Source organism: Thamnophis sirtalis, unplaced genomic scaffold (genome assembly GCF_051295495.1).
Source record: "Thamnophis sirtalis isolate CommonGarterSnake01/CBP01778 unplaced genomic scaffold, rThaSir2_p1.2 scaffold_1, whole genome shotgun sequence".
Taxonomy (NCBI): Eukaryota; Metazoa; Chordata; class Lepidosauria; order Squamata; family Natricidae; genus Thamnophis; species Thamnophis sirtalis.
Window position 1 is genome coordinate 143,693,460 of NW_028261381.1, and position 12,960 is coordinate 143,706,419.

Below are 12,960 nucleotides of genomic sequence, written 5' to 3' on the forward strand. Positions count from 1 at the left end.
TTAACATAAAGTACTGGCATTTGTTAAATTTAGGCTTCATCTCTGATTGTAAATCCATTATGCAGGTGAATAATAAATGACCAGTTTGTATAAAAATGCTGAATCAAATAACTCCTGCAAAATTTGCTTCTTTGTTTCTTCTCTACAATTCCTGATATAACTTTATTCTATAATGAATCTCCAAATCCATTTGTAGTTTTACTTTGAAAATCTCAGTTAGAACTTAGAAATGCACAGAAGCTTTCAAAGTCCTACTGATCTTAGAACAATTTCAGAATTATTTACTCCTGCTGGTCATGAAGAGCTGTAGATTCCTATAACTTTTCTGTCACCAACTGATCTTTGGGAAAAGTCCATATCAACAAAGCATATTTCACTAGGCATTTCTTTAAGGACAGCTCCCAAATAATACAATATCTGCTTCAAAACATTTCTAATTCTTTTAAGAGTTCTTCCTGAAAATGGAATACCATTTATGGAGGATGTCAAGGGCTTGGAGGCAAAGGTCTTAGTCCCATCTACTGATGCCTGGCCATAGAATAATTCTAGAAGAATCTGAACTTTGATATAGATTTTGAATTATGGTTGATTTATGGGGAACTGGTTGACATCATTTTATGTAGCCATAAACATACCCTTTTGTTTACCAGCTGTTTGGATAAAATGTTAATATTCTTTACAGATACAGAAATGCAGACCTACAAAATAGCTTTCAGTCTGTTATTTTCAACATTACCCTACTTTCGTTAAATGAGAAGTATGGGAAATCTGCATATAGAAACCTGAATATCAGACGTTATTTCTTTATCTCACTTGTCTCATCATATTAATTTAATAGCTTCCAGAATGAGCTTCATATCCACGATCATCTTTAAAAACATGAGGCAATTGTACAAATAAATGATTCATAACTATCCTTGGATTTGTTAGATTTGCTTTGCTAGTTCTCAGTTCCCTTGAAAAGTAAACCAGTTCTCAAGAGTTATAATATTATTACCTCTAATCTGATAAATGAATTTATGTAACCCCCACTTGTAATAAAATGTATTAACAAATACCTCATTAAATAGTAAATACTGGTAACTTCTGTAATTGGTGAGGATTTTTGAGAGATGACTTAGACACCCATGCTTAACCATTAAAACTAGCTGTGAACTTGTCCAGGCAGATCAGGAACAACTTTTGACAGGGCTTCTGCTTTACTGTTGCAAAACTGATCAACCACAGTCTGAAATTTCCTGCATGACAGCACCCATTTATAGAGACCTCCTTAACAAGTCACTGGGCAAGTACTGTGCCATGACAATCTTAAATAAAATGAACCAGTGATAATATAGTGCTAATTGGGTTATATTTGGCTTGGTGACTTAAATGAAAACCATTTGTCTCTAAGATCAGTAATAGAAGCCATGCCTTCTGGCCATTCACTAGTAAGAATTTGATTGATGCATCAAAGAGATGTATGAAAGGAAGTGATCTTTTCAATGGTGGTACCATAATGAAACCTTTTAGAAGTGGCTTGAAAGTCACTTGCTTTTCCACTTTCAAATACGTTCCAAAAACTTTTTTATTGCAGAAAACCTTGTGTCAAGATTTTTGTTTTTGTGAATGTTTTAGACTTTTATTACACACAGGGGGCAAATTTATTTGTTATATTTGTGCAGCCACATCTCATATTGTCACATACCTCATTGTGTACTTCCCATTTTTCCCATAACCCTGTGAGGTAGGTTGGGCTCAGAGAGATTGGCCCAAAATCCCCCAGCCAGATTTCACACCTAAGTGAGGTAAAGCATTTATAGTCTCCTGTTTCTAGGCTAGCACTTTAAACACTACATCAAACCAGCTGTCTTTATATTTTTCTCTTTTTAATACTGATACCACTTTTCTTACGTTCAATTTTTTAAATCCGTGTTTAATTGCTATCTTGATTTTTTTTGTGAACTATTGTTAAACATTGTTTTCTTTTGTGCTACCTTTTTAATTAAAAGAGATATTTAATTTTTTTCTAGTATGTTCTTTAAAATCTTCTGAAAACTGGCGAGCATTTTCTTGAAAAGTCTGTAGGCAAAAAAATTGACTTCCTGTTTATTTGGTCCCTGGCTTTAATACATTAAATATCTTTCTTCCTTCTCCTTATATTATTTTTTTAGAATGTTAATATTTAGTTGTATATTGATTAGAATTTATTTATGCAAGAGACTGCTCAGTCAACCAACTACTTGTTGATGAATTCTCTAAATCTGCTGATTTTATAGTGATCATTCATATATAATAAACCCGCTGCCTTTTAGTTTTTGGAAATATGCAGTACTGTACTATTTTCCTTATTTAAAAGTTGCACTTTGTATCTTGATTGATTCTCTTGAGCAATTTCTTATTTCCCACTTTCTATATAAATGTCTCTGGTGCAGGTCTCTACTACTAAGGTTTTATGCTGCTTAGTTTGTTTGGCCTGACAATTTCCAATTTGGAACAGCCTCCCCTTTTCTTTCAGCCAAGTCAAGGCGTTCTCTTTAAAATCCTTCCGAGACCATGTCTTGAATTCATGAATTCAAACTGTTTCACCTCTCTCCCTCTGCTCTTGATTGTCTCTGTACCCATCTTTCACTTTTCAATTTCTGCTTCTTTTATGCCAGTTTTGTTCATTGTACTCAATAGGAGTTTAATTCAACCTATCTGAGGGATGCCAGATGGGTATATTGCATCTTTCTTTCCCAATCAATTGTTCTATGTTCTTGATCCTTATCTAAAAATAGAAGCCTTGGAGAAGGAAAGTATTTCCCTTTCGTGTTCTTTCTCCAAGAAAGGCAGTGTTGGTGTTGGGTCTTGCAAGACTGGTGGGAGGGGGGGGGCTTATACAAAGAGAACACCTTCTTCTCCAGTGTGCTGTGAAGAATCCAAGGAATGGGCAGAGAGACAGGGTTAACCCATTCCTTGGATTTTCTCTCGGAACGCGGAGAAGAAGCGTATCATGTAAGATGAGATGAACGGCCCTTCTGGCAGGCTTATCAGTTTGATGCAAAAATGTTAAATGCATAGTATCCTTACCTTTCCAAAGCTTTAGCCTGAGTGTTCCTTTTCTTCATTTTAATACATTATCTTTGTTTTTCAGTGGAGGGATAATAATTCCTGGAGGATCCTAGGCTCTTGTGCAAACCTTTGACCTTTTGACCTAACAGTTACTGTGCCTAGGGAATAATCTCTGAGGTGGAAGGGGGAGGGCTTGTGAGGAGGGTTTGTGAAGCTTCAACAAGGAGGAATGTGTTAAGAATGGAGTATGGGATTAACAAGCAACAAACATATGTCAAGAACATGAGATGATGGTGCTATGATATTATTGCACTGTTGGGAGAGATGTCTCAGAAACTGCCAGTATTTTTCAAGCTGTTGCATTTTAAGAATGTTGTTTAGGAGAAGCTGATTTAAGGCAAGAAACACTCACTATTTCATCCGGTACCCCCAAAAAACCTATATGAAAGGAATGTCCCCTCTCCCCCCCCCTCTGACTTTCTTAGTGAACAAGTGATTGTTTGGAACATAAAATCTAACTTTTAGGAGCTAGGGAAAAGTCAATGCACTCATCCTTATCTTTTAAAATGGTTAAAATGGTTTTAAATTGGTTTTATTTTTTCCAATAGTTTTGCTGTAAAACAGAGTTTTATCATTGTCTTATTTGATTTGATTGTTTTCACTATTTGATTTAATAATTAAACTAAATAATAAATAAACAATAAAGCGAATAATAAAGCCAAATAATTAAAACAAATAGAACAATTAAAATAAGTGGTGTATTTCTTGTCCAGTTGTTACAACAAGGAAATCACTAGTTCATGCTTGGAATGGGATCACCCTAATTCATGTATCATTTCAAAGATTTATAATACTTCAGAATTTGATCATTCTTTCCATAAACCTTTTCTTGACCTTTTCTCAAAAACAAAAACTCAATGCTGCAATATTTTGTTTTTTAAAAAGAAATATACTAAATCAAGAAGACAGCCAATATAGGTAGTCCTCAACTTATGACCACAATTGAATTCAAAATTACATTGCTAAGTGACAAATTTGTTAAATGAATTTTGTACTTTTTATGAACTTTCTTGCCACTGTTGTTAAGTGAACCCCTAGTAGCTATCAAGTTAATAACCTTGTTAAGTGAATCTGGCTTCTCCATTGACTTTTCTTGTCCGAAAAATGCAAAAGGGGATCACAAGGGGACCCTGAGACACCACAACCGTCATAAATATGAGTCACTTACACATGGATTTTGATCATGTGACCATGGGGATGCTGCGATGGTCCTATAAAAATGGTCATGTCACTTTTTTTTCAGTGCCTTTGCAACTTTGAATGGTCACTAAAAGAACTGTTGTAAGTCAAGGACTACCTGTACATACAAAGATAAAAATAAGCAGAGAAATTGCTAGCAGTCCTATAGTGATATTATTTCAAATGAGACTGATCTAGCATTCCTTTGTGTGTGTGTGTGTGTGTGTGTGTGTGTGTGTGTGTGTGTGTGTGTGAATCTGAGCCAGAGGAGGAAGAAGTATGTTTTCCATTGCTTTGAGGTTTTGTTCCCTTTTGTTAATGCTTCTCTTATTATTAATAAATTTGGGTCCAGACCTCAGAATATGCATTCCTTCGAAAGGTCTACTCTGAATTTAGCAAAAGACTCATGCTATGCCTTGCCTCTTCTTGCTTACCTTCTTTGATCCTCCCTTCACCCCCACCCAACCTATTACTCGTCCCCACAACTGGTAGCAACCACCTACTACCTGTGGGACTGGGATTTGCAAGTTTCTGCTGCCTTTCCTGCTAACTTTGGTTGTGGGAAGCCAGAATGAAGTTGTGTTGCCTAACAACTATGGGATTCAGCTCCATGGTAATACAGTATATTAGCTGTGCTCCCTATGTGATTCAGTTAACAATTTATTTATTTATTTAACCAAACAGATCAGTTCGTGAATACGCTATGCTTATGTTCTCCACTGTTTGTTCCTCTGCATTCAGGAAGGAGCAGAACTATCTGTTCCCTTTGTACAGATATTTGCACAGTATCTGTACATTTCATCATATTCTGCCCCCAAACAACAAGGAGAAGAGTTACAGGTGCTTAAAAAAGGAAGCATTTAACATTAATGTAGTTCAAAATATTCTGTAAGTAGACCAGGAGATTGACTTAGTATAAGGCAGTTTCCTGAATATCTATATATTTGTGATGGCTGGCGCCGCCAGTGTTAATAACTGACCCTGCTGTTTGTGCTGACACAATGCAGGCAGCATTGTCTTTGCTGGCTTTCTGTTTTCCCCTTGGCCAGCAGTGCAGGACGAATAAAATAGCAGCCTTTGCTGCATACCTGCAATTTAACAGAGAGGGTCTTTGAGATATCTCCACACAATGCAGAAAATAAAAATGTACAAACTTAAAACAAAAGAAAACATTTCCCCTTTTTATCATCTTCAATTGATCTTCCAAAACACTGTTAAGATACATTTTGGTTATTTGTGGGAATGGAAGGATGCTTTGGGTCTAAAATCTTTTTAAAGATGGTACATTTGTGTTTCGGCATTTTGGATTTTCCTATTCCAAAATGCTATTCCAAAAATAGAAATCCTATTTCTATTTTTCTATAGGAATATTCTTATTTCTTATTTCTTTTGTTATGTGTTTTAAAGGGATGAGCATTGACATGGGGACGTTTTCTTTTAACACATTTCATATCTATTTTCTTGTTAGTTAAACTTACCAAGCGATCTCAGGAGAGAGAGAGAGAGAATCTCGGTATGCTGGTTTGGTCACCCAATCAGAATATTTCAGAAGCAAAATGTAAGTCACTGCTTTGTTTCTCTTTTACCTGCTTTTCCTCCCACAGTGCTCTTTATTATATAAATGGTTAAAGAATAGAATGAAATGCCTTCAAATGTATTTGAGTGTTCATATGCACCCTGTGACACAGCGATGTTTATTTTTAAATAGACATGTGCAGGATTGCTCTCTTAACTTTTTTTTTTTTTTTACTCATCACATGTGTCATAAAAATGATTGGAAAGAGGATTACTTGTCACAATCCAAATCTGAATTAACTCTAGAAGAAACAAGGATATACCATAGACATTTTATAAATGTTAACAATAAGTTATTTGCTACTTGTGTCTTCATTTAGCAGTGACCTTTTATCTTTATCATTGCACACTAGCATTTTGAAACAAGTATTGCCTGGCATAAATGAAGTGAAGTGATGGGAAGAACCACAAAAGCAATCCAGAATGTAGAAATTAGTATTGCAATTCCTGGATTGGTTTAGGAATCATATCTCTGTGTAATGAGTTGTGCTACTGGTACAGCTCCTGTATGAGGGAAAAAAGGCAACCAGGAAGGATTTAACTATAATTCCTGTGTTTTGTATGTACTTGAAAGTTATGCTTCATGCAAAGATGCCTGAATGTCAAACTACAATATGACTGGAAGCCTATTTAATATCCTTTTTCTAAAATTGATTAATTCTGCTTTTTTGTTTGGAAAAAATAAGTCATAATTAATTTTAGCTTAAGAGGAAACTATGTCTGTAAAAATAGCTTCATAAGCTAACTTTAAGTAATATTTTAGTACCAAAATTGCCCAAAATTATGGGCAGTCTTTTAAGATCATTGAAGCTGGATGGAAATAAACCACAGGCTGCAGAATTGGAAATTAATGGCAATACCTTCTGCTGATTTTAAGCCTTCTTTTGCAGCACAGGAAAGGGGCATTTTCTAGAGCTGTTTATAGGTTTAGAGGGATTTGGCTTCAGAGCTTTGAGTAAAGGACTATTTCAGAGCAGTTGCACTCTCCCATCTGCATTGTTTCACCTTCTATTGCTTCAGAATTCTCTCACAACATTTCCAGTGGTCAGAATAAGCTTCTGCAGATTCAGTTGCATTAGTACAGTGTTTCCCAAACTTTTGACATATGTGTACCCCTTCTATAATTTTCGTAACGCTGAGTACCCCTCATAAAAAATGCTGAGTACCCCTCATAACTACATAAAAAAAATGTAGTTAATGATTTTCACACTTTCATCCAGAACTTTCTGTAGATCAGCGGGCATCTTACGTGTTGCCAAAGCCTCTCTGTGTATGTGTGGATATGACATTTGGAGCAACATTTTGAATTCTTGCAATGAGTTCTTTATTAATTCCAACCATACTTTTTGCTCCATCTGTGCTTATTCCAACACATCTATTCCAATCAATTTTGTTCTCTTGCATAAATGTATTCATAACATTAAAGATATCTTCTCCTGTTGTGATATTCCCACGTGATCCCCACCAAACTCCGGTGCAACGCGTACCCCCACCAAACTCTTCCCGTACCCCTGGGGGTACGCGTACCACACTTTGGGAAACACTGCATTAGTAGATGAGGCACATTCATAGAAATTTGTTCTGGCAAATTTATACTATATAGTATATATGATATACTATAGGAAAGCACCTGAAATGTCTCAGCTAGATGGAAGTGAGTTGCAAAGTACCTGAAAGTAAAGTACTGTTGCTTTCCACAGAAAGATACTGTAGTCCTCCAGTTATGACCGTAATGGAATTTGCTGTGGTTGTAAGTCAAGAACAATCTGTACCTAGCTTTTAAAATAAACAGCAAGTAATGGCATCAATGGGGAATTTCATAGAGGACAGGGTGCTAAATGATGGCTATATATTGCTTATGTATAAAATTTGGCAAGTCAATTTATGGTATTTTGATGCTTCCTGTATGCTTCATCATTTATTTATTGACTGCTATGCAACCATAGGAAAATTAGCTGTCCTGTACATCAGGGCAGGCAGCTTATAATTTCAAAGATGCATGTGGTTCCTGAATCTCCTTTTTGATTTTCTGTTACTGTCTCACTGAAAATCAGAATTATAACTTCCTGTTATTGTAAAGTGGAGAACGCACAACAGAAAAACTGCATACAGCTCATGTAATTACTTTATGATCAATTAAGAAAAAGGAAGAAAAAGAAAACACTTCTTCCACACCAAAGAAGATCCTCCAGAACAATATTTCTCAACCTTCCTAATGCTGCGACCCTTTAATACAGTTCCTCATGTTGTGGTGACCCCCAACCATAAAATTATTTTCGTTGCTACTATGTAACACTGGGAGCCACAAAACCTGGGTGGGTGTGGCCAACTCAACATCACTCCCACCCAGTCACATGACACCCCCCCCCAAAGACATGCCTAACAAGGTTTCATGGCTCAGTGTTTTCTGTGAGAATCTCTCTCTTCTCTTCCCCTCCACCTCCCTCTCATTTCTGTTTTTCTCTATTTTTCCTCACCATTTCTCTTCTTCCTTCCTTTCTTTCCTTCCCTTTCCTTCTTTCTTTTTCTTTCTCATTGAATACGATAGCAAATCCAAAATAAAGTTATTAATTGTAGGAAATTGCTTCCCTGTAATCTTTTCATAGTGAACTCTAAGTTGATAGAAACTGGCAAGATTGTACTAACAGCAATAGGATATATATTTTGATTTCTTTTGAGTTTGACAATATAATACGTTATCCAAAATTATAAATAATCTCCAATTTGTGCCTTCTGGCAAACTGCAGTTTTCTTGGCAAGAAATCTAGCTTACCATTGCTTTCGTCATAGGTCTGAGAAAGTTTCTTTCTTTCTTTCTTTCTTTCTTTCTTTCTTTCTTTCTTTCTTTCTTTCTTTCTTTCTTTCCTCTTCCTTTCTTTTCCCCTGATTTGTTTTCCTCTCTTTTCCCTCTCTCTCATTCTCTCCCTTCAGCTCTCTTTCATTGCTTTCTCCCTCTCCCCCTTCTCCCTCTAATTTGTTTTCCTCTATTTTCCCTCCCTCCCATTCTCTCCTTCCAGCTCCCTTTCATTTCCCTCTCTCTCTCTCTCTCTCTCTCTCTCTCTCTCTCCCCCTTTCCCTTTCATCTCTTTCTTGCACGTGCAAGCAAAATACCCTCCTGATCTGGGATCACGGCGGTGGGGACAGTGACTCCTGCTGCTGCCGCCACTGAGAAGTGAGTAGCTGGCTGCGCTGTGCAGGAGACTCCTCAGCGCCAGACTCAGGTCAGTCCCCTTCGTGTTGACTCAGGAAAGAGCCGGAGCAGCCATCTCTGGATGCAGAGAGGGAAGAGTTCCAGAGCCCTACGCAAGGAGAGCCCTGTGTAGCGCAGGAGAATTGGAGTTCTTCCCTCCCTGCATCCAACCAGCTGCTGCTGCTGCTCCCCATTCTCCTCCTTCCTGCGCCAACACGAAGGAGACCGTGGCTTGCGCTGACCTGAGTCTGGCGCTGAAGAGTCTCCTGCGCTGTGTACCCAGTTACTCACCTCATTGCGCAGTGGCGACAGCGGGAGGAGAGTTGTTGTCCCCTCTGCCTTGATCCTGGCCCAGGAGGGTATTTTGCAAGAGATGACCACGAGAAAAGGGCTGGAGCTCTTCCCGACACTGAGTTGCCTGCGAAGGACGCGGAATCGCAAGAGAGGCGAGAGACTCATGCCTTCTCGGGGTGGAGAGCAGATTGTGCGATTGGGTCAGCAGGGAACCGCAGAAGAGGGATCAAAGCCTATTAAGACTGTTACCCATACTAAGCATGGGTAACAGCGTACACACATCCCATGTTCCTATATTTTATTTTATTTTCCCTGCCTTGTTTTACGCCTCAGAAATGGTACCTCTTGGCTTCCGTAGCTCTGCCCATCAACCTCCATTACTTGGAACGAGCTGCTTTCCCAGCGTCCTCTGTGCTGCACACATCTCTTTTTTCCCCCTCCTCGCCTCCATTCTGGCTCCTACTCTCCTTCCCCCCCCACCTCTCCTTCTGCCATGTGGGAAACCTGAGCCGCTCCTTCCCTTAGGGCTGCTTCTCGCCAGCCTCTCCGTGGGAGGCTCCTTGCGACTCACAGGTTGAAAACCGCTGCTCCAGAAAATCTTGATCCTCCCATGGGTTTCCTGTGGCCCTATTGCCCCATTAACTGCACCCTTTAAACATCAAAAGGTTGCTGACACAGTACAGGTAGTCTTCAACTTACAATCACAATTGAACCCAGCTTTTCTGTTGTTAAGCGAAACATTTGTTAAGTGAATTTTGCCCCATTTTATTTTTTTTCTTGCCATTGTTAAGTGAATCATTGCACTTGATAAGTTGGTAGCAATAGTAGTTAGACTTATTACCGCTTTACAGTTCTTTAGAGCCCCTCTCTGAGCAGTTTATAGAGTCAGCATATTGCCCCCAACAAACTAGTATCATAATTTTTAAGTGAATCTGTCTTCCTCATTGATTTTGCTTGTCAAAAAGTTTCAAAAGGTGATCACATAACCTTGGGACAGAGTAACTGTCGTAAGTATGAACCAGTTGCCAAGCATCTAAATTTTGATGACATGATCATGGAGATGCTACAAAGGCTGTAAGGTTGAAAAATGGTCATAAGTTACTTTTTCAGTGTCTTTGTAACTTTGAACGGTCACTAAATGAACTGTTGTAAGTCGAGGACTACCTACATGACAGTATTGTGACACAGCACAGTGGCACAGTTAAAGTTTGGACTAGCTTCAGGGAGGCGCAACTTTTATCTCTGCCAGCCATAGAATCTCCCTGGATGACTTTGGGTCAGTTGCACATCCTTTCTCAGTCCAACCCACCTTACAGGGTGATCGTTGTGGGGAAAAATAGAATACTGTGCATTTCACTTTGTACTTCTGTATGAAAGATGGGATGTAAATCAATAAAGCATAACGCTCATTGGACTCTCTAAATTCAATAAAACACTCGCTCTACAGAGGAATTTAGGTATGGCTCCCAGCTCTGACAAAAATGTGAACATTTGAAGGACTACACTTCTGTTCTTCAAAATTGTTCCTTTTTATACTACTGTAGGAGTCTTTTGAGGTCATTTGAAATTTGCATCTGTAAATTAGTATATGTGCTAATTGGGACAGCACAAAAATAGTATACAGCTGATGTTCTCAAAAACATTTTGTTATAGTGAACTTTGCTAAGTCAAGAACAAACGTGTTTATGTTGCCTTAAATATAACGAAGCCAAAGTTTTTTAAAAAAAACTTCAGAAGCAGAATTGGGGCCATACAGATGAAGGGCTATCATAATAATGTTACTGCTCCATTATGCAGCAGTAGGGAAGTGAAAAGATTGTATTCATCTATCACTTTAAGGCATATCTTAGTTTAATAATCATATCCTTCCAGAAATTAGTCAGTCTTGCACCTGAGCAAGTCTAGTCAATTTTAGGTTTGGGGGGTTTGGGGGGTGTATGACTCTTTGTTTTTTGTTCATTTTCTGTTGCAGCTGTGTGAATCTCTTAGACCGCTGGCAAATTGTATTATGGCTAGAATGGAACTGAAATATGACCAGAAATCCTTTATATAAAAAGCTGGTTTCTTGGCATTCATCAAGTGGATCAAGAGATTGTTACTGAGATTGTCAAATATCATATCATAATTTTAATTTTTGAGATGCTGAAATTTTATTTCTTCATTGCCAAGAACTAAGTTAGCTGCCATTCTGGAAATTAATTTCAATTACTTTGATTATATGTGTCATGGTGGTTCAGTGGTTAGACTGCAGTACTGCAGTTACTTTTGCTGACTGGCAGCTGCCTACATTTTGGCAGTTTGAATCTCACCTGGCTCAAAGTTGACAAAGCCTTCCATCCTTCTGAGGTCGATAAAATGAGGACCCAGATTGTTGGGGGCAATAGGCTGACTCTGTAAACCACTTAGAGAGGACTGTAAAGTATTATGAAGCAGTATATTTGTCTAAGTGCTATTACTATATTCTAATTCAGCGGCCCCTACCATTTGGGCACCAGGAACTGGTTCCACAGGAAAATTGTTTTCCACAGACCTGGGGTTATGGGGTTTCATAAGCTATTTAAATCCTATGCATGTGCAGATGGTGCGTTGCCAGCTTGTATGCCCCTGTTCCCACAGGGCCTGGGGATGCATATCTTAATTGACTTGCAAGATTAAAGCGCTATGAGAAAAGGATAGGATTTTCTTCAGGAGCTATGAAGAAGGAGCTGTGAAGGAGCTCTGTGAAAGTGGTATAAGATTTGACCCTTTTTTGTTATGGCTGCCAAAGTAGAATTGGTAGTTCTTTAAATGGCATTTTATTTTGCCAGGCATTTTGAGGTACAGATTGCTATAATTTGGATGAATTGAATCTCCTACTTTGTATTTTACTTGTCTTTTATTAGGGCTTATTATAAAAATCACCTGAGGAATTTTTGGATGGTTGTGATAGGAAGTTGATATGTAACAAATAATAAATGTATCCATCCTGAAGCTGTATGACAGATGCATCCTTTTTGCACAAGGAATGCTTGTGTTTATTACTTGAATTTGTCACCTACCATGACAGAAAAGAAATGGATAAATGGTGCATACACATGAAAGAGTCAGCAGCCATCTTGTGAAGTCTCAGTGTTTGACAAGAGAAGTAAAAATGCGTATAAAAGTGTGTTTCTGCTCACTTTGTTACATAGAGCCAAGCATTGGCTATGGCAGGGCAAATATAAAAGTAAATTGAATGCAATAGGAATAGAGTGCTTAAATTTGTGGTAAGGCAAAAACAGATCAGGTCAAGAATGATTTAAATGCTGAATGAATAAATGAATGTGAATTAAATGCAAAAGTGAATTATTAGTACAAAAGAGATAAATGGAGATTTGGTCATACAGAGAGAGTGAATGAAAATCAAATCACAAATCAAATATATTAAATAGGTGAATGTATTGAGAAGAAGGCAAGGACCAAGTACATTATGATTGTGTGCAGCTGATGAAATCCCGGAAGAAAGAAGGATAAGATTTAAAGGACAAAAAGCAATATATGAAGTGAAATATGAACATGATAAAGGCAAGGATGGGTTGCAAGGAGAAACAACTATGCAGAAAGGTAGAGTGAAGGATGTTGGTGCTTTGAAAGGAAATAGCTTGATGGAT

The 12,960-nt window shown here is 37.9% G+C and overlaps 1 protein-coding gene across 4 annotated transcripts in view; it reads left to right on the forward strand.

Moving 5' to 3' along the window:
- The window catches only part of RCOR1 (REST corepressor 1), a 159,844-nt gene that overhangs the window by 50,495 nt on the left and 96,389 nt on the right, over window positions 1-12,960 (forward strand). For all 4 annotated transcript variants that reach the window (XM_014074033.2, XM_014074035.2, XM_014074034.2 and 1 more), the window contains exon 3: window positions 5,741-5,830. In XM_014074033.2, the coding sequence (XP_013929508.2) occupies window positions 5,741-5,830 (90 nt within the window). The remainder of the gene's footprint in view (window positions 1-5,740; window positions 5,831-12,960) is intronic.